General features: G+C 43.3%; 1 protein-coding gene across 4 annotated transcripts; it reads left to right on the plus strand.

Annotated features, from left to right (window-relative positions):
• The first annotated feature begins 916 nt into the window (after positions 1-916).
• On the plus strand, positions 917-21,667 carry SLC26A2 (solute carrier family 26 member 2). 4 transcript variants are annotated; one of them, XM_039485746.1, is made up of 5 exons: positions 917-941; positions 3,113-3,277; positions 5,463-5,527; positions 14,919-15,575; positions 18,664-21,667. In XM_039485746.1, the coding sequence occupies exons 4-5, from the start codon at positions 14,931-14,933 to the stop codon at positions 20,173-20,175; spliced, it is 2,157 nt and encodes a 718-aa protein (XP_039341680.1). In that variant the 5' UTR covers positions 917-941; positions 3,113-3,277; positions 5,463-5,527; positions 14,919-14,930; the 3' UTR covers positions 20,176-21,667. The 4 variants fall into 4 exon arrangements, with proteins under 4 accessions (XP_039341680.1, XP_039341679.1, XP_039341681.1 ...); XM_039485745.1 differs by lacking the exon at positions 917-941 and adding an exon at positions 1,232-1,327; XM_039485747.1 differs by lacking the exons at positions 917-941; positions 5,463-5,527 and adding an exon at positions 1,232-1,327.
• The last annotated feature ends 677 nt before the right edge of the window (positions 21,668-22,344 follow it).

Genomic DNA, 22,344 nt, shown 5'->3' on the forward strand with positions numbered 1-22,344 from the left:
CTTCTGTCCGTGTAGCAAGTGTCTGCACTACAGCAGTTGCATAGCTGCAGTAGTGCTTTGTAATATAGACACAGGCATGTGATCTCAGAGTCCCAACCATTCCGCAGAAATTCTCTCATTTGACAAGATTTGGGGACAGTTACCATTACAATCTGTATTTTTCTACTTTAGCACCCCAGGAATTGTTACTTTTTTGAGGTGAACAAGGTTTCTTCCTGTCCATATTGCATTTGGGACAAGGGAGATAGTTAGAGTGATGTGATGTTGTTCACAAGACCTTGTGATGATGTAGTTTTTCTACACACAGGGCATAAAGCGTACCATGAAGCAAGCCAGCAATGGTCTAATCTAATACAACACGTCTCTCGTGTGCACCCAAGAACTAATGCCAAAGGGTTTGTGTGTGCTGGGACTAAAGAATCAGCGTTAGCCCAAACACTGAATTTGCTGGCAAGAGGTGTTGGTTTGTATCTCACCCTTAGGCTAGGTTTACACTAGACATTTTTGCCAGTTCAGGGGTGTGATCTTTTTAAACAACAACATTTCTATACTAACAGTTACAGTAGCATACAGGTTCTTTTGCTGGCACAGATTATTTTGTGTGGGAACAGGTTGCAGAAGCACTCTTTTGCCGGTATAAAATGTGTTTCCACTAGGAGGGTTTGCCAGTATGGCTAAGCTGGCAATATGTTTCTGCTGTAGCCCTGGCCTTAGTGTTATGTACAGGACAGAACTCCCTTGTGTAAAGACAGACAGGCCTATCTCCCCCTCCCCACCACTCCTTCTGTTATGAACAAAGTAGCACATGAGAAGTGTCACTTAGGTCAATCCAGGAGGCGTGAAAGCCAGGCCTGGGGCTGGGATTGTGACGGGGGTTCTCACCATGGGCACTCTTGGCACCCCTGCCCGTGGCATTGTGTGGTCCTGTCCCTTCTCCCAAGGTGCCACTTCCTTGCCTGTTTGTCGGGGGGGAGGAAGGGGTGTGGGCTTTGGCTGGTCCCAGGAGAAATTGCTCCCCCGACCCCATCTGCCCAGGGAGGGATCCCTAAAGAGAAAGACCCTTTCTCCTCCCTCGGCTCTGCCCCCCCCTTCTTCCTCCTGCCCTGCCCTGCCCCGCCCTCTTCTTCTTCTTCTCCTCCTCCTCTTCCCTTCTTCCTCTCCCTCCTGCCCTGCCCCGGCTCCGCCCCCATATCCTCTGCCCTGCCCCGCCCGCTCCTCCTCCCCCCCCATCCTCCTCCGGGCCCGCCCCCTCCGCTCCGAACCGGCAGCTGAGCTCGGCGCGGGCGGGATCTGAGTTTATCCCCGGCGCTGGGAGCGGGGCGGCCGGGTGAGTGACCCCTGCAGGGAGCGGGGTGCGAGGGGGCTCCGGTGGGGGGGCGCCCCGGGGAGAGCGGAGAGTCCCGGTGCAGGGGTCCTGGTGGGGTGCGTGAGCCCCAGGGAGAGCAGCGGGAGGGGGGTCTTGGGGAGTGGGAAGGGGCGACACCCCGGGGGGAATGCGGGGCCAGGGATCCCCCCTGGTAATGGGGAAAACACCCCGAGAAGGGGGCTGCTAGTGAGGAGGTGCGGTGGTGCACCCCGAGGAGAGGGGGCTGGGGGTCCTGTCGGGGATGTAGGTTAAGAGTTGGTCTCACTCTGAATTGTTTTCAAACTTCTCAATTAACTTTAAAAGCAGCAAAGAATCCTGTGGCACCTTATAGACTAACAGACGTTTTGCAGCATGAGCTTTCGTGGGTGAATACCCACTTCATCGTGGGTATTCACGAAGTGGGTATTCACCCACGAAAGCTCATGCTGCAAAACATCTGTTGGTCTATAAGGTGCCACAGGATTCTTTGCTGCTTTTACAGATCCAGAGTAACACGGCTACCACTCTGATACTCAATTAACGTTGTCAGGGCTTCTATAACTAACCCTCCAAATCTGCTCTGTCCAAAAATCCTCCCCGCCTTGTTCTCCTTCTGCCCCGCAGTGCCTTATAGATAGAGCCTCTATTGCCAGAACTGCTGGCTGTCCCAGCCCGTCGCATCCCTGCTCTGTCTAACCCACTTATAAACTTCTGCCAGGGGTCTTACTCTGCCTGTATCATATTCAATAACTGATGATAATCCTGAATGGTGGTTCCCCCTCTCAGCACCATTTTGATTGGTCTAGCCTGGGGTGAAATTAGGAGGGGCAGTAGTATTTAAAGATTATCTATTATTACAGATGTAAACACACATGAGTAAACCAAACAGACCAGTTTTTCATAGAGATATGAAATCTGGAGTTTAAGGTTGTTGAAATTTACGATATTGTTGCAAACTCATCACTGGTTTTGAATAGAACTTGACTCATCTGGTTACTGCATCTTTATTAAAGACTTTATCCCAAAGCACCTTCCAGGGCTAAATAAGAAATAATAGCAGAAAGATCTCAGTTTGAGAGAGACAAAAGCAAGAAAGAATAAGTTTATAGGTGAGACTTGAAAATAGATGAGCGTATCACAGCGGCAGATCGAGTGCCTGGAGCTGTAGTGGGGCTGATAAGTACTAGTTTTGGAGAGAAGGGAAGATGGAGAAGGCACCAGTCCCTTCTTATTTTAGACCCTGGTTGGTTAAATTCTGATAGTTTAAGTGGGAAAAGATCAAAGTGATGATTTAAAAAGAAATAATTTCACTGATGGTAGGAATTCCAATATCAAACCTGATCAAAAAAGGGTAGAGCTGAGGGTCTTGATAAAATTGTCCAACCCTGTAAATAAACATGGGATTTCTGTTTTTTTTCTGCTGTATGCATTACAAAAAACATTCCTTTTAAAAAAAAACAGTATTAAACTGAATTCTGCAGATATAGTCTGTACGAGGCAATGTGGCCTGAGTCTGATGAGACCTGGGTTTTATTCCCAGTTCTGCCACAGCTTGCTGGGCCTGGGCCAGGGCCACTTCCCTTTCTGCCAGAGTTTTCCCCATCTGTAAAGTGGGGATAATGATACTAACTTCCTTGATAAAATGCTTTGAGATCTACTGATGAAAAGCACTTTATAAGAGCTAAGTATTATTATAACCTCATTGTAATTTACTGTCATCTTGAAAACTTAAATAATCTAATAATAAATTTCTGTTGGCCTCCACAGCCCTAGTATATCAGGATGGGACACTGTCTCAAAGAGAGTATGGCTGTGACCGTGGAGAGAAGACTTTCAAGCTCAAGAGAAAAAAAAGTGTTTGGATTTTTTGTTTGATCTGTTTCACTTCTCACCTTGTTTAGTCCCCCCGCCCTCACTTATCCTTTATCCAAGGTAAATGTTGGCTTTCTGTGTGCTAGTCTGTTCAGTTCAGTCTCTGGCAAGATTCATTTACAGATGTCTCCTGTTCATGTGTAAACCAAACAGTTTCTCTTTTTCTGGTGGAGCTGGGAAGTTCCCAGCATTCAGTCAGAGAGGGCCATGTGATGTGAGCTGGCCTTATACATGGTAGGAAATTTCTTTGGGGAAAACTTCCTCTGCTGGTGTTTTATGCAGAATCTGTACATGACTGTAGCACTGTGTATCTGTTTAACTTGCCTAACAGTGGGCCAGAGAGAAATCGTATTTAATGGATGAATTGCTGCTTTTCCTTCCCTGGTCCATACGAAAACTTTCATGAATTGGAAATGTTTCTTTTAGATCATAGATTAAAATTAAAAATGATCTGGAGAAATGGTGTGAAGTAAATAGGATGAAATTCAATAAGGACACATGTAAAGTGCTTCACTTAGGAAGGAACAATCAGTTGCACACATACAAAATGGGAAATGACTGCCTAGGTAGGAGTATTGCGGAAAGAGATCTGGGGGTCATAGTGGATCACAAGCTAAATATGAGTCAACAGTGTGACACTGTTGCAAAAAAAGTAAACATCATTCTGGGGTGTATTAGCAGGAGTGTTGTAAACTAGACATGAGAAGTAATTCATCTGCTCTACTCCGTGCTGATTGAGCCTAAACTGGAGTATTGTGTCAAATTCTGGGTACCACGTTTCAGGAAGGATGTGGATAAATTGGAAAAAGTTCAGAGAAGAGTAACAAAAATGCTTAAAGGTCTAGAAAACATGACCTGTGAGGGAAGATTTAAAAAAAAGGGGTTTGTTTAGGCTGGAAAAGAGAAGACTGAAAGTGGACATGATAACAGTTTTCAAGTACATTATAGGTTGTTACAAGGGAGGAGGGAGAAAAATTGTTTTCCTTAACCTCTGAGGATAGGACAAGAAGCAATGGGCTTAAATTGAAGCTGCACATGGTCCAGCTCCGTGCCCATGTGGCGACTCCACGCTGGGTTTGGGGGCCCATTGACTGTTCTGCCTTGGGGCCTGGAATTGCTGTCGGAGGGCCTGGATGGACTGCTTAGCACAGGGTAGTTTTTTGCCTCCAATAACCACAGGTGAAAGGGCATGTTTTCCAAAGTATTGCTTTTACACTTAGACATTTAGGCTGGATTTTCTAGGGAGCTGAAAATTGTTAGGCCACAACTCCTAATTAATTTCAATAGGACTTGGGTGCCTTTGAAAATCCAAACTTCTCTTTAGGAAGTTTGCTTGTGCACTCTTATTCTGGAATAAGTGTGTTTACAAACTGAGCCCTGGTCTACACTAAGCTCGGGGGTCGAACTAGGGTACGCGACTTCAGCTACGTGAATAACGTAGCTGAATTCGAACTACCCTAGTTCGACTTACTTACCGTCCAGACGCCGCGGAAGCGAACTCCGCGGCTCCAAGGTCGACTCCGGCAACTCCTCCTGCCGCGGTGGAGTACCGGAGTTCGAACTAGCGCTTCCGGGGTTCGAACTATCGCGTCTAGATCAGACGTGATAGTTCGAACTACGAGTAGTCGAACTCGCCGCGTCGACCGTCCCGGTAAGTGTAAACGTACCCTGAGTTATACAGGAATAGCTATTGAACTTAAAATTCACACTATGCATTAATCAGAAAGAACTTTCAAGTATAAAGTAGCTTTTAGTGTTTAAAAGTGGCTGCGTGAAACTGCACAACTGTTGGTGCACAAAACTGGGTATTTACACATTTAAGTGGGTGTTTGTGCACATATAGTGTAGGTAGCCAATCTTGACATCTGGAGTCTGTATTTTGGAAAGCAAGCAGGATTTTCTTTCTGCTTGTAAGCGCAAAATTGACTTGAGTTTAAGGTTGTAATGAATTGTTTGAGCATATAAGTGAGTTAAAATTTCCATTACTGTTCTCTCACTGTCAAAGTGACCATGTTCTGGGATGGGTACATGGAAATCCACGCCAGCAGAGACTGCTTGCCGCAGTTCCTGGTTCCATGAGGCTAGACTACTAGCCTTTTTATACTGACTTATATGTAATCTGGATATTGTACAAATTTTAAGCTTGCATAACTAGAAACATCCCCTTATCTGATTTTAAGACCGGTACTTGTGGTAAGTCTCTCATGACAGAGGGATATCTGTGACCGTTTCTCTTACTTCACAGCATTTGTAATGGATCTGAAGCAATTAAGCACTCCTCAAAGACTACATTCAGGCTGAAAGGAACTGGTAAGACTGAATTCTGTGCATGGAAATTGGTCATATAAAATAATATCTTCTGAAAGTAAACAGACTTTGGAAACTCCTTTTCTGAAATGAAATGCTGTGCTCGGTGTACTTAACTGATGTTTTCTTGTCCTCTAGCCTTGAACGGAAAGAATTCAAGGTTTATGCTAGTTGGCTTGGGCTGTCTGGTTACAGAAATAATACAGAGCAGCATTTTTGGTCAGAAATGAGTGTAACTGGATGAAAATTCTGCCACTGCCCAGTGTCCTTTCACTCTTATAGGCAATGCCTATCTTTTTGATGAAAGACCCTTTTCACACCACATAAGGAAGGCTGTTATACAGATGCATACAAAGACTTTGTGTAAGTCAGTCCACTAGTATGACCACAAATAACTGGCAAATCATTTTCCCTTAGACCATGATTCTGCCGTCTAGACATTATATAGTGGTCAAAAGATGTACAAACAGATGTCACTTGGGATGTCTGAATCCAAGAATACCGATCAGGAATAAATAATATAGCTGACTGTCATTTCAGAGTTTCTGACAGAAGTTAGGAATAACTCCAAGGGTGCTGCGAGCCTTTTTTGATTTTTTGGAGAAGAGGGGATCAGAGAGATTTAGATTACTGTAATGTAGGAAAATAGTGAGCCTGTTTAAGAAGTTTGTAACAGTTATAAGTAGCTTGGAGATTAAATTGAAAAACAAAATGTCAGCATTTTCTTGTACTCATTCATAAAAGGGTTTTGGCAGAATGATTCTTGGTTCATAATTGTGGACAGATAAATTGGGGAAAAAAAGGCTTTAATCACAAATACAGTGTATGCTTATAGTGCCTACTGTAGAGACGTACATTGTTTATCCTTGCTGACTTGAAGTATTTGTTTTATATGCACACGCTATAAATAACAGCCAACTAGAATTTTGCAATACCGTGTAGGAGGGCATGTTATCTAGTGGGTGCTGGATGAGGCAAGGGTCATGAATTCTAAGGTCTCTTTTGGAACTGACTTGCTGTGTGACCTTGGGTAACTTACTCTGTGTACATTTCCCCCTTGAAAAATAGGGATCAGAATACATTCTTCACAGAGCTGTTATGAGGCTTAATTAATCCATGTTTATTAAGCGTTTAAAGATATGTGAATGGACGGCATTATCAAATAACTGTGTACAGTTATAGTTCTATATGATAATCTTAGTGTTATCCTGCCAGATATGAGACTAGCATAAGGGAGAAGTTCAGAATCATTAGGGATTTATTAGATCAGTACAGTAGTGATACTATAGTTCAGATGGAGATTTAATAGACTCCGGTTTGTGGATTTACACTTCTAGAGCAATTAACAGGGGACGCCCTCATGTTAAATGTAAGATGGATGTATATTTGGGTCTAAAATGAAGCACACTCCAGCCAGTTAATGTGGGCAGGGCTGCTGGACCAATTTATATAGTGGGGGTGCTGACAGCCATTGAACCAAAGTGTAAACCCTCTATATGATGCAAACCACTTCAAGCCAGGGAGTGCGGCAGCACCCCCAGCACCTCTAGTTCCAACACCTATGAATGTGGAACCTAAATTTGGATTCCCCGTGTTAGAGCATGTAGTGCTGTCCCTGGACACTGTGCTGGGCAGATGTTTGTTTTATAACAGTTAATTGAAAAGAAGGCCTTTGTAACAAACATTAAAAGGTTGCACTGTAGTCTTCTTCAGAAATGGACTTGTATTGGGTTTCATTTAGTCATAAATAAGCTATTGTTTTCCTCTTTGTCTCATTACTTGGAACATTTTAAAACTAAACTGGGCAAAATGTTGATAAATAGAGAACAATCCTGAAATGTTAGAGATGTGACCTAGACAGGACACTGTGTCTCAGTGGGTCACAGGATCTAATAGGTATTTCTTATTTCTGGTTTCAATGATTGTTCACAGAAGATCAGGCTTTTTTGTAAACCACACTTTCATGAATCAATTCATTTCTGATTGACCGAAATTAATCTACTAATTTAACTGGTTGACACAGATTTCATTGAATATAATAATAATAGTATTTGTGGTGAATTGGCTGTGTCTTCCTAGGCATTTTTCTTAAAATTACCCACCATTGCACTAGCACTGGTAAGCTCTACTGGTGGTAGAATTGTGGCTGGCTAGTATAGACTAGCTGTTGGTGTTTTCACCATTATTTCTAACCCCCTCAGTGCTGCATCAGTGCTAAGTGGAAGATATGAAGAAAAATATAATTGGAGACAGTTTCCCCCAATTCTGTTGCCAAAGAAAGGGTCATGTGTGCTTTTGGATGCACAAAAACCTCTATTCTGTTTGATTTAGCAGTTAGCAAACCAGTGTTGCAACTCATGTAATTTGCACAAGGCCAAGAGTTATTTAATTTGCCATCTCATGTGATTAATGCTTAAATCTATAATAATAGTGAGTCACATGGTTACCATATTACATTAACTTCTAATTATCATGTTTATCTTCAGTGGTATTGTTCTGAGGATTTAAAAAAATACAGGTATTGTATATAGTTGTGAACATTATAGTAAAGGCTGCAGCTTAGCTTCCATAGTAATCCTCTTTTCACTCTCAGCTTTCTCATATACCTTTTTGGGTTGAAACTTTCCATTCTTGGCCTCACTCCAAAGGTGAGAATCTCTTGAAAGCTTGAATTAAAATCCATTCAGCCATTTAAGTATGTGTATAAATTAGAGAAAACATACTTCCACTATTGTCTTTTTATGGCTGCCCAAACAGCGAGTGATGTATCCCTCCTGCTGATAGGTGGAGATAGGAAAACAAGTCTCACAGCATTGCCTTTGCTGCTACATAAAGGGTTTGTTGATTGACATGCTCCTGTGTGGGAGAAGCTCCAGCTAGTGGCTCTGAGGCTCACAACATAAGAATGGCCGTACTGGGTCAGACCTGTGGTCCAGCTAGCCCAGTATCCTGTCTTCCGACAGTGGCTGGTGCCAGATGCCTTCAAAAGGAATGAACGAAACAGGGCAATTTATCGAGTGATCCATCACCTATCTTCCAGTCCCAGCTTCTGGCAGTCAGAGGTTTAGAGACATCCAGAGCATGGGGTTGTGTTCCTGGCCATCTTGGCTAATAGATATTTATGGACTTATCCTCCAGGAATTTATCTAATTCTATTTTCGACGCAGTTAAATTTTGGCCTTCAGAACATCCCCTGGCAATGAGGTCCACAGGTTGACTGTGCATTGTGTGAAGTAGTTCCTTATGTTTGTTTTTGTACTAATTTCATTGGGTTCTTGTGTTATGTGAAGGGGTAAATAACACTTCCTTATTCACTTTCTTCACACCATTCATGATTTTATAGACCTCTATCATATCCCCTGTTTAGTTGTCTCTCTTCTAAGCTGAACAGTCACAGGTCTTTTTAATCTCTCCTCATAGGGAAGTTGTTCCGCACCCCTAATCATTTTTATTGCTCTTGCCTGTACTTTTTCCAATTCTAATATATCTTTTTTGACATGGGGTGACCAGAACTGCATGCCATTCAAGGTGCGGGTATAGCATGGATTTATATAGTGGTGTAACAGGGTTGGCACCCACCTCTCGCAAGTGCCCCCTTTTGGTTAGTCATGTCTGTGTTCTTTAGTTCTGGTGACCCCATTTGGTGATTCTCAGGTGGGTTTGTCAGTGACAGCACTCTGGCTCAGTCACACTGTCTGCCTGTTAACCAACACAACCCCCTTCCAGGGTATATAGTCTACCGGGTCCTGTCTCTCTCTAGCCCTCCTCAGGCGTTGATCTTTAAGTAGTCCAGCTTTGGTATGGGACTGTATTCCCAGGGATTCCTCCTGAGCGACGCTATCTTCCTGCAGCCCTCCCCAGACTCAGTCGCTACTCAGTCCTAGCAACCAGCCAGGAGCTCCCTCAATGCTCCCCCAGTCCCTGACAGCAAACCATCCATGGCCCTGCTGCTCTTTCAGGCCTGCACTCCTTTCTTCTCCTGCTCCTAGCAGCAACTAACTACTGCTCTGCGCTGCAACTCCTTTTATATGGCCCCCCTGAGCCCTGATTGGCTGCTTCCCCTGCAGCCACTCTAGCCTGCTTGGAGGACCTTCTACTGCTTCTTCCCTGGGATGGGTGTGGCAGAACCCTGAGGCCTCCAGAAGTGGGCCTTTGGGCCTAGTCCACCCCATCACAAGTGGCATTATGATATTTTCTGTTTTATTATCTATCCCTTCCTAATAGTTCCTAACATCCTATTAGCTTTTTTGACTGCTGCTGCACATTGAACAGATATTTTCAAAGAACTATCTCCAGTGACTCCAAGATCGCTTTCTTGAGCAGAAGCAGCTAATTTAGACCCCTTTATTTTGTATATATAGTTGGGATTATGTTTTCCAATGTGCCTTATTTCCCAATTATCAACATTCAATTTCATCTGATATTTTGTTGCCCAGTCACCCAGATCCCTATGTAACTCTTTGCAGTCAGCTTTGGACTTACCTTGAGTAATTTGGTATCATCTGCAAACTTTGCCACCTCTCTGTTTACCCTTTTTCTAGATCATTATTGAATATGTTGAACAGCACTAGTCCCGGTACAGATCCTTGGGGGACCCCATTTTTTCCCTTCCACTGTGAAAACTGACCATTTATTCCTACCCTTTGTTTCTTATCTTTTAATCAGTTACTGATCCATTAGAGTATCAGAGGGGTAGCCGTGTTAGTCTGGATCTGTAAAAGCAGCAAAGAGTCTTGTGGCACCTTATAGACTAACAGACATTTTGGAGCATGAGCTTTCGTGGGTGAATACGTTGCCTCATTATCTCTAGCCTGCTTCTTGCTTGCTTATATATACCTGCTCCTGGAAATTTCCACTACATGCATCCGACGAAGTGGGTATTCACCCACGAAAGCTCATGCTCCAAAATGTCTGTTAGTCTATAAGGTGCCACAAGAGACTTTGCTGATCCATTAGAGACCTTCCCTCTTATCCTATGACTGCCTACTTTGCTTAAGAGTCTTTGGTGAGGGACCTTGTCAAAGCTTTCACAAAGTCCAAGTATACTCTATCCCAGGGGTCGGCGTGGGCTGAGGGATGTGCTGGCCGCCGCTTCCTGCCACCCCCATTGGTCTGGGACAGCGAACTGTGGCCAGTGGGAACTGCGATCGGCCGAACCTGTGGACACGGCTGGTAAACAAACCGGCCCGGCCCGCCAGGGTGCTTACCCTGGCGAGCCACGTTCCAAAGGTTGCCGACCCCTGCTCCATCCACTGGATCACCCATGTCCACATGTTTGATCCCTTCAAAGAATTTTAATATATTGGTGAGGCATGATCTCCCTTTATAAAAGCTGTGTTGACTCTTCCACAACATATTGTGTTCACCTATGTGTCTGATAATTCTGCTCTTTGCTCTTTCAGTCAATTTGCCTGTTACTGAAGTTAGGTCTACTGGCCTGTAATTATCAGGATCGCCTCTGGAGCCTTTTTAAAATATCAGCATTACATTAGCTATCTACCAGTCATCTGGTACTTTCTATTTCTTGAAGTTGTTGTTCTCCCCTTTCCCTTTTTTAAAAAAACAAAAAAACAAAACTGAAACAAACTAAATCAATATTAATGAATCATTAAGGCTGCATGTTTAAACACAGTCAGGAAATGCAAAAATTAGCATTTTCACCCACGTTGCACAGAAGCACTTTAGGATAATTACACCGTTCAGTGTGTACCTTAAAATACAGCATGTGCAATGCAGATAAATTAATGTTGCTCCCAGAACCATATTTTTTCATTTCTATACATTTTGGTGTTTAAAATTGCAAACTTAATGTTGCTTTAGCTAAGGGTGGTTGGGTTTTTTTGTGTGGGTTTCCCCCTCCCCCAGTTTTATAATAATAGATGTAAAATGAAATCACTGGCGATGGACATTATTTAGGTCTGTTTGACTTTTGCAGGCAGTTAGTTCCATGTAATAATGTCTTTGTTCACTGGAGTGTATCAGCAAGTACTAGACGTTCAGCAAGCTGACACAAGGAAGTGCTTGGATAGATGACTCTCTACATAAAATGGTCATTACATTATTTTTTTAACCAGTTGCGGTAATGACCACACTGATGAGTCTGTCTTTCTATTCCTATGCTCACTATAGTCTATTCTGTCTTTCTTGTCTCTCTGTTATATTTCTCATGCAGGAAACACCAGTTAAGTTTGTAGGCTTTTGACTGTGGAGTTTGTGAAATCTTTTCAGTTTAACTTTACAGTTGGACTAATTGGAGTAAGGAGCTCGCATTGGGCTGAGCTGCAGGCTGACTACATTGTGGTATTCACTGTCATAAATGTGTGTGAAATGTTCCATTCAAAATATGACTAGCCCAGTCTGTCAGTGACTTGGGTTTCTTCTTTCAATGAAATATTTGTGGTTTTTCTCTCTGTGTGTTTCTCCTTTATCTCCCCGCCCCACTCCACTCCTTCCTTCTGCCCAAACCACCATACAGACACTTTATGCAGAAACCCAACCAGTCCTCTTTATATGCAGAGAGAGGAAATTTACCAAATAACTATTTCAGTTTCTCAATAATTCCAAATCTTTCTTTGAAGATTTAGCTGACTGAGGCTGAGGCCTTTCCCTCACACCCTTTTTATTATGGCCATGGCTTTTATGCGTCCTTTTGTCTTTGTTTTTATTTACAGAAAAAAAAAAATCTGGTACTTTGAAAATATACCCCTAAAATTAGAATTGCATTGGATCTCTGAGTGAATTAGTTCATTGGTTTCAATGGGTGTCAGGTGGCTAAAATACTCTGCTCTCTAAGACCTTGAATGTATACTTGAACTGACCCAGTTCAGTGTAATCAAAATATTATAACCTTCCATTGCTATTAAACAATGGAATAGTTCAAGTTTGGTGGTGTGATCACTGGAGGTTAATACAAAACAGAGGTTCCAAAGTGAAATACATTGCAGTGTAATATGGAGTAACTGAACTAATAAGAATATATTGATTCCTAATTGGAATTTCATTATAGATGTGCACTGAATATTGCTGGTTGGAAAAGGAGACCACTTTGAAGATTAAATGCTATCACAGCTTCTGGTGTGATGGTCAGGTTTGAGTAGCTGAAGAAAGCAGATACTTCACCATTTAAATTTTTTTGCATTGTCAAACCCAAACCCAAACCTTGCCTGAAGGTCCTAGAGACAATTAGTCTGAGTTGTTTGTCTGCATTAACAGACTATTAAACACAACTATGGGCACGGACCATGGCATTAGAGGCCAGTGGACTGCACTTTGCCCACCCTTGCTTAATAGCCTTCAGACACAGAATGAAGAAGCGTAGCTAATGCACCCTGTAAATTGAAATTAGTTCCACAGCTGAACCATTTCCACAACTCCAAAGAGCAGTATCTTGTAACAGACCGTAGGAGAAACAATCTGTCTAAACTCCAAAGTCTGACTCCTGCTTCACCCATGTGTACACAGTTTCTAAGAGATTCATCCTGAAGTAGTAGTAATGAACATTTTATAGCTCTTTGCAAAGTGTTAATTAGGTGAAAGAATTCCCAGTGAGAATCCTGTAATATATTCTCAGCAAGCCTAGCTCAAATACGCTTCTGCTAATTAATTCCAAAGTTGACATTATGTAGAATATGAGTTCTGCATTCATTAATGTCTGAACTACACATTGAAGGTGCAAATTGCTATATAAATGATAAATATTTTTGTTAGTAGTAGAGCTGGATTGGTTAAAGAGGTGTGATCTGGTTTTGAAGGTGGAGGACGGGGAGCTAGAAACTCCGGAGTTCTAATACCACCTCTGACTTTGACTCCTTTGTGGCATTGAGCAAGTCAGTTTCTGGCTGAGTTTCACCCTATGTAAAATATGAACGATAATGTTTAATTCATCCTTGCTAGCCATCTGCGAAGGAAGTAATGTTTGCAAAAGGCTCTGAAGCAGAAGAATGCTGGGTAAGCGCCAAATTGCATGCATGTGTCAGAGATGTCTTTTTCAGGTTGTTTTCGATTTGCTTTTCGGCTCAGATATTTTGCTTTCACAAAGTGAGGAAGTAAGTTCTTATTATAAGAATATTCTTTATTACGATCACCTTGCTCATATATCATCTGCAGTTCAAGCTACAGTAGGAGAAACCTGTTGGTGGGAGCATGTCATCTAGTGCCCGTATTTCCAGTTAAGATGCTTGTTTCTGTTCCTTTGATTGGATATAATTTGCTTGAAATGCAAACTTTTTTTCTTAAAAAAAGAATGGAAAAGTGCATGCAAAGTGTTCCTGTGCTATATCACAGGCTGAAACAAAACCATTTGGATAAAGATTGCTGCCTTTTAGATAACTGCCTGGCATCCTAACTGCACTGGAAAGAAAACACTAATGAAAGACTTAGACCTCAACTGCAATACCAGAAATTGAGTTGCAAGGGGTGTGGTTCACCAACTGAATTGTAATGAATGTTCAGCTAGTACAGCTTACTGTTTCTAATTTTGCTGAATAGAATAGACCAGAAACAGTGAGTGGACTCATCAGGGAAGCAGGGGCGGCTCTAGGCACCAGCACACCAAGTGCGTGCCTGGGGCGGCAAGCCACGGTGGGCGGCCTGCCGGTCGCCGTGAGGGTGGCAATCAGGTAGCCTTCGGCGGCATGCCTGTGGGAGGTCTGCCGGTCCCGTGGTTTCGGTGGCAATTCGGCGGCGGGTACGCCGAAGGCACAGGACCGGCGGACCTCCCGCAGGCATGCAGCTGAATCTGCGTTACCAGCAGACCTCCCGCAGGCAAGCTGCCAAAAGCCACCTGACTGCCGTGCTTGGGGCGGCAAAATACATAGAGCCACCCCTGCAGGGAAGGTGCTCCAAGAAAAAGTGCCTCTATTGTGGTGTGCATATATCACAGTTGGGCTGATTACACAAAAAGAAGCATGTTCTCTTCTTGCAGTATGTGCATAGCTATGTTTTAATGACAGTCATATTCATGGAGGGGCTCTGTCTGATCATAAAGTTTATTTTAGTGACAACAAAAGGAATCGGATTAGGTTTATAAAGCCACCTATGCCTGGCTGAGGAGGGGAATAACAGCTGATGCTGGGGTGACCAGACAGCAAATGGGACAGGAGTGAGAGGTAATAGGAGCCTATATAAGAAAAAAAAATTGGGACTGTCCCTATAAAATTGGGACATCTGGTCACCCTAGCTGATGCTGCTGGGCAAGACTGAGTTGTATCACAACAGGTTGTGTGGAAAATTGGTAGAGACCTTGCTTGTACAATTGTTGGCTTAAGCTAGTACTATTAGTCTTTGCCTTTCATGAGAATTAAATTCACTGCCATTAAAAAAAAAAAAGAAGTCTGGAATAATCTATAAATTAGTTTAAGGTTAACTGACTTTCTGATTATGTTTGTGTTGATAGGGAGCTTTCAGGATGGCAGCAGAAGTGGAACTCAACCACGTCCAATCAGCATCTGCAATGGCAGAGGGAGAGGATGACAAACACAGTTTTCAACCCACGATGTTCCTGGAGCCTCAAGAGATGAGCATTGATATGAAGGCACTTCTGGTCAAGAAAGTGAAGAAAACTTGCAGCTGCACCCCAGCCAAAGTTAAAGACCTGATTTTCAGTTTTCTCCCTGTCTTGCAGTGGCTCCCCAAATATAAACTGAGAGAGTACATCCTGGGAGATATAATGTCTGGGGTGATAGTGGGCATCCTGCTGGTCCCACAGTCCATTGCCTATTCCCTGTTGGCCGGCCAGGAACCTATATATGGTCTTTACACGTCCTTTTTTGCCAGCATTATTTATTTCCTATTTGGTACCTCTCGTCACATATCAGTTGGTATTTTTGGTGTGCTTTGCCTTATGGTGGGACAGGTGGTGGATCGTGAGGTACAGAGAGCTGGGTATGACATAGAGCCCAGTGTTCGTAGTGGCCTTCAGAGAGAGATGGTCATTTATGTAAATACCACCACTTTGGCTGTGAACCAGACGTCACAAGCGCTGTTATGTGATAGACATTGCTATGCAATTACTGTGGGAGCCACGGTGACCTTCATAGCTGGAGTTTATCAGGTAAGAGGGGGCAGGGTAAATGGGTATTCTGTGGAAATGCTTCTAATTCTCTTCCTCTCCTCTCTTAGCTATAGTTCAACTCTTTACTGAAGCCTTCTGAGACCAGCCTAGAGACAGTGGCAGTGTTGTTTATAGCAGTAGTGTCCCACATTGCTCTTCTGGTTAAGGTCCACCAACATTTCCCTTTATAAGGACCTGATTCTAAGCATTGCCAAAGACTCAACTCCCATTGATTTCACATTATCAGGTACTCGCCACTTCTTCCAGTCTGGCCCTAAACACTTCTTTTCATTGATTTGTATTTGGGCTTTAATTTTCACTGGGCCAAAATTTGCAGCATCAGCTTTCAAATCCAGACCACTTTTAATTTATTTTACATGTGATCAGCTGGCTTTTTTCCCCAGTGAAAGTTAATACCAATTGTAAAATAAATTCCATGGTATTGGATGCTTTTATTTGGTACTTGTAAAACTTGACGACTTTTTGTTCCAAGCCAGAACCTTACCATTATTTTAAAGGGATGCTACAAAGATAAAAAATACTAGATTTTAAAATGTTTCTATTTTAATAAATTAAGATATTAAGTAACAGATTTTTTTTTTCAGTTATGATTTTTAACAGTTATGCTTTGTTTCACTGTTTAGCTACTGAAATTAGATCAGCAAGCTTAATTTCTGGTTCGTGTGCATTAGCAAAATGCCATTGTGTTTGGCTTTCATAGCATTGTAGAGGAAGGTATACATCCAAAATCATGCACCCTCATTTCTGGAGTGCCCACAATTGTCTCGGCTCTATGAGCTAAGAGGTGAAAACATTATCTAAAAGTTGTATCTAACACATTGTGGGGGAGAGAAAAAGAAAACATTTTTATGACATCCTAGATAATCCTCTTGATATAAAACCAATGACGCCCCCTTAAGATATCTGGAAGTGTTGAGTAATTGAGATAGAGTGGTGGTAGTGGGTTGGGTTTCAGTGAGGCAGTGGAGATGTGAATTGCTGTTTGGTATTTGGCAGAGAACACTCTCTCTTTAGCCTCTTTACATAGACAAGTCAAATTACTTTCCCTGATTTAGATGTTATACATAGAACAGCAACTAGCTGTGTTTTGCCTGGGGTCTCTCTGCCTACCAGCCAATAGAACTAAAATATTACTTATGTTACGTTAGCTCTTCAAAGCCCCAACCAAGAACAGGGTCCCTTTTTGCTAGGAACTACAGTAGAACCTCAGAGTTACAAATGCCTCGGGAATGGAGGTTGTTCGTAACTCTGAAATGTTTGTAACTCTGATCAAAACATTATGGTTGTTCTTTCAAAAGTTTATAACTGAACATTGACTTAATACAGCTTTGAAACTGTACTATGCAGAAGAAAATTCTGCATTTAACCATCTTAATGTAAATGAAACAAGCACAGAAACAGTTTCCTTTTTTTAAAGAAAAGATTTGACAAACTTTCCCTTTATTTTTTTAGTAGTTTATGTTTAAACTCAGTACTGTACTGTATTTGCCTTTTTTTTTTTTTTTTGGTCTCTGCTGCTGCTGGATTGTGTAATTCCGGTTCCAAATGAGGGGTGTGGTTGACTGATCAGCTTGTAACTCGGGTTCTATTGTATACAGACACATAGTAAAAGACAAGCTCTGCTCCAAGGTTGCTTGCAGTCTAAGTAGACAAGAGAGGGAAAGGGTAAGGGAGAGGCAGTATTATCCTCATTTTATAGACAAGAAACTATGAAAGAGAGGAGTCAAGTTTGTTTTCCAAGGTTACACAGGGAGTCGGTGGTAGAGTCAGGAACTGAACTCAGCAGTGTCAAACCTCAAGACCATCCTTCTTAGTAAATGTATGCAGTTCTTACACAGTTAGGCCAGTTTCCAGCCATGCCTATAGTTTCTTTGTGTTGCCTCTGCTACCTGATGACACGTGTGACTTTGTTTGAGCCAAGTGGTGTAAAAGTACCATAGCTGGCAGCTTGTGGGATCCTGGCATGGCAGTTTCTAAGATAACAGCAGGGAAAAGCCCAGTTTGGCCAGTGAAAAGAATTAAAGGGCTTTTAGTTGAGGGTTCAAAGGGAGAAATAACTGAACTTGGTTGTAAGGGAGGCCTGTGTGTAACTTACAGAAAGTTAAATGGGGAAGCAGGGACACTTAGCCACCACCATTGTGGCTGTGTAAATACAGGGGACTGCAGGAATCTGTACATCATGAGCTTTCTATAGACAGCACCAAAGATTTAACTGGAACCAGAATTCATAAATATGAATAAAAAGATACCTTTAAAAATTTGCTTTTACTTGTGTAACCTGGGCATTGTGGAAGTTTCTGTACACTTTTGCTGAATTAGACGTGCCACAGGTTAGTCGTTAGTGAAAAGGGCAAGCTGGTATTTGATTGGGGTGATAGCTTATTGCAGGCTACAAGGAGACATGCAAGAGAGAATCTAACATCGGTGTTGGGCTTCTGTAAGGCCTAAAGCCAAGGGGCTTTCAAAAATTTTAGGGAGAAGCAACACAAGTTACGAAAAATGTAAAAAAGCTTTTTTTCAGTGCTTCCCCTCTTATCCCGTAAGGATGCTGTAAGCTATTACTGAGAGTTGAAAGAAACCATGATATAAAAATGAGTTCAAAAAATGAAGACCGTGTCTGAAAGCCAGTGTCTGATTAGCAATTATGCATCTTATTTAAAGCTGATGCATAAATGAGTGGCTAGGGATTCTGGCTTGCATTTCATTTTGCTCATCAGATAGTACAATATCCTGCAAAGTCACATATTGTGCCGTATTACCGACATCAGGGGTTCTCAGACTTTTGCACTGGTGACCCCTTTCCCATAGCAAGCCTCTGAGTGCAACCCCCTTATACATTAAAAACACTTTTGTATATATTTAACACCATTATAAATGCTGGAGGCAAAGTGGGGTTTGGGGTGGAGGTTCACAGCTCAAGACCCCCCATGTAATAACCTTGCGATCCCCTGAGGGGTCCCAACCCCCAGTTTGAGAACCCCTGACCTACATTATCTAACTTTCCTGCTAATTTCCATAATGCTAAGATTTGTACTCTAACCTATTGTGTGTGGTTGATTCCTTTCAGGTTGCTATGGGCTTCTTTCAGGTGGGCTTTGTCTCAGTGTACCTCTCTGATTCCTTACTCGGCGGATTTGTCACAGGTGCCTCCTTTACTATCCTAACATCCCAAGCGAAGTATCTCCTGGGCCTGGACATTCCACGCAGCAATGGCATTGGCTCCCTCATAACCACTTGGATAGACATCTTCAAAAACATCCACAAGACCAACATCTGCGATCTCATCACCAGCTTCTTGTGTCTCCTTGTCCTCATCCCAACCAAAGAGCTGAATGAGCATTTTAAATCCAGGCTCAAGGCCCCCATACCTATTGAACTGGTCGTGGTTGTGGCAGCTACGCTGGCATCTCACTTTGGGAAGCTGAAGGAGAATTATGGCTCCAGTGTTGCTGGACACATTCCAACTGGGTTCCTGCCACCCCAGCCACCCAAATGGGATCTGATTCCTAGTGTGGCGATGGATGCTGTTGCCATAGCCATTATTGGCTTCGCTATCACTGTGTCCCTCTCAGAGATGTTCGCCAAGAAGCATGGTTACACAGTTAAGGCCAATCAGGAAATGTATGCCATTGGCTTTTGCAACATTATTCCCTCTTTCTTCCATTGCTTCACAACTAGTGCAGCTCTTGCCAAGACTCTTGTTAAAGAGTCAACAGGCTGCAGAACTCAGATCTCTGGGGTGGTGACCGCGTTGGTCATCCTATTAGTTCTGCTTTTGATTGCACCTCTCTTCTACTCCCTTCAGAAATGTGTCCTGGGGGTCATAACCATTGTGAACCTCAGAGGAGCCCTGCGGAAGTTCAGGGATCTGCCCAAAATGTGGCATCTGAGCAAAGTGGACACAGTGATCTGGTTAGTTACAATGGCCGCTTCGGCACTGCTAAGTACTGAAATTGGCCTGCTGATTGGTGTCTGCTTCTCAATGCTGTGCGTCATTGTGAGAACTCAGAGACCAGAGGCACCATTGCTCGGCTGGGTGGTAGAGACTGAAATGTATGAATCCCTGTCTGCCTACAAAAACCTGAAGACTAAGCCAGGCGTCGTGATTTTCCGTTTCGAAGCGCCTCTCTACTATATCAACAAAGAATGCTTTAAATCCACTCTGTATAAGCAGACTGGAGTCAACCCAGCCTGGGTGAAGGCAGCCAAGAAAAAGGCAGCAAAGCGAATGCTTAAAGAGAAAATGGTGAATTCTGGTGGCAGCCAGGCGGACGTCGCAGTGCAGCTTGTCACCGAGCCACCGGTGTTTCACACCCTAGTGATTGACTGCTGTGCAATACAGTTCTTGGACTCAGCTGGAATCCACACGCTTAAAGAGATCTGCAAAGATTATGGGGAGATAGGCATCCAGGTGCTGCTGGCCCAGTGCAATGCCTCTGTGAGGAGTTCCCTGCACCGGGGAGAGTACTTTAAAAAAGAGGAACAGAACCTCCTCTTCCACAGTGTGCACCAGGCTGTGGACTTTGCATTGGGTGCACATAAGCAAAATGGGTGCCGGGAAAGCAACAATTGTGTGTAGGATCAGGGGAAAAAATTGTGGATGTATACATAATGTGCGTGCACTCACACAGGTAAAATGCACCAAAGTACCAGGGTATTGTTAAAAAACTAGTGGAGAGCATACAGTGTGCTTTAATGCTTTAATCTTGCCCTACTGGATAGAGTGATTAGGTAAGTAGTGCTGAATATAGGCATCCTCAATGTGATCGTGATTACCATGTTAAACCAATGTTTTTCATGATCCTTCTGTGTTGGGCTCTCCATATCCCAGTATTTACCCCACATTTAGATCTGCATCCCTGAGACCCTTATTACAGCCACCATCTTTCTGGGTTGGACTTCCTTTGACAGCTGTCAGTGCTTCCCCTTAGTGAATAGTTTGAGGCAACTACATTTTTCCTCCCCAGTTCCAGGACTGGGCATGCTGCCTCCATATCACTCAGCCGGCCAAAGAATGAGTGAGCGGGAACAGATACCCAGCTCTGTTGGGTTGTTCTCTGACATGACAATGGAGAGTGTTTTCTGCTGGATGAGGACCTGGGCCTGACTTTCACAAAGAGTTACAATTAAACTCTGAGAAAAAGGAAGTGACAAGTAGATTCCTTGAGGTGTGTGACCTGTGCATGTTACATATGCAGCAATCAGGCACTGAAAGAACTTCAGGACTCAGAGTGATTTGAAATCAAGGCAGCGAGTCTCAGAGCCCGGGTCTGCAGATTTGGGCTCGCACTATGATGCTAAAACCAGCAGTATAGATGTTTGAGTTCGGGCCGGAGCTCAGGCTCTGAATCCCCCTTGCCTCGGGTTTCAGAGCCCACACTCCAGCCTGAGCTGGAATGTCTACACAGCTATTTTTAGTGTTTTAGCACAAGCCCGAGTCTGTAGACTCAGAGTCTGAGACTTGCTGCCTTGATTTGTTTGAGTTCAGGCTGAGTGCATGACTCTGAGGGTGTAAGTTTTTATCCCTAATGGGAAAGCATTACAGTTATCTCACTGTCACATTCTATTGCTGTTATCCGAGGGATCTGCAGAGCAGGTACTCCGTATGTTCCTACGCCTTTGATTACACCTCTGATTGCACAGAGTTTTTAAGCGTCTTTTCAGAAAAACAACTTGATGCCTTTCTATCTTGCATGAGTTGGGTATATATTATACAGGCAGATCGGAATGAAATGCTTTAATAAGTAACTCCTCATGACCACTTCTAACCAAAGATGTCTTGCCACCTACTCTCTGACCTTGCCATCTATTATTCTTATCTAGTAGATAAGGATTGGAGCAATGATTTTCTTATTTACACACATGGCTGCATATTTGTTGGAAAAGTTGTCTTTTTATGTTGAGATCCTTTGGACAATCTTGACAGATTTTTATTTAAAGATTTTTAGAGCACAATCCCAGGAATGGGTTATAGATGGGAACAGGGCCGGCTTTAGGAAGTGCGGGGCCCAATTCGAACAGTTTCGGCGGGGCCCCAGCAGGGATGACTTAAAAAAAAATGTAAAAAAACACGTGGGGCTTGTGCTTGCCGGGCGGTGCTCCGAGTCTTCGGCGGCACTTCGGCGGCGGGTCCTTCACTCACTCCAGGTCTTCGGCAGCACTGAAGGACCCGCCACTGAAGACCCAGAGCAAGCGAAGGACCCGCCACTGAAGACCCGGAGCGCTGCCAGGTGAGTAAAAATTAAAAAGGCGCCCCTAGCCAGGGAAGGGATTCTCACTGGGCGCAGGGCCCTCTTAGGCGCAGGGCCTGATTCGGGGGAATTGGTGGAATAGGCCTAAAGCCGGCTCTGGATGGGAAGCTGTAAGACAGGCTCAGTGTAGTCTGACTCATGCTTGACAGGTTTCAGAGTGGTTGCCGTGTTAGTCTGTATCAGCAAAAACAACGAGGAGTCCTTGTGGCACCTTAGAGACTAACACATTTATTTAGGCAGAAGCTTTCATGGGCGAAAACCTACTTCATCTGATGAAGTGGGTTTTAGCCTACGAAAGCTTATGCCCAAATAAATGTGTTAGTCTCTAAGGTGCCACAAGGACTCCTTGTTGTTTTGACTCATGCTTGTATTTAATTATTTGCTTGTATTCAGTTATTTGGCTAGCACTTAAGAGCAATGGCATGCTATAGACAGAACCCTACAGAATCATAGGAATTAGACCTAATCTATTATTTTCAGTAAAGGATTGTCCCCTG

Source organism: Mauremys reevesii, linkage group 8 (genome assembly GCF_016161935.1).
Source record: "Mauremys reevesii isolate NIE-2019 linkage group 8, ASM1616193v1, whole genome shotgun sequence".
NCBI lineage: Eukaryota > Metazoa > Chordata > Testudines > Geoemydidae > Mauremys > Mauremys reevesii.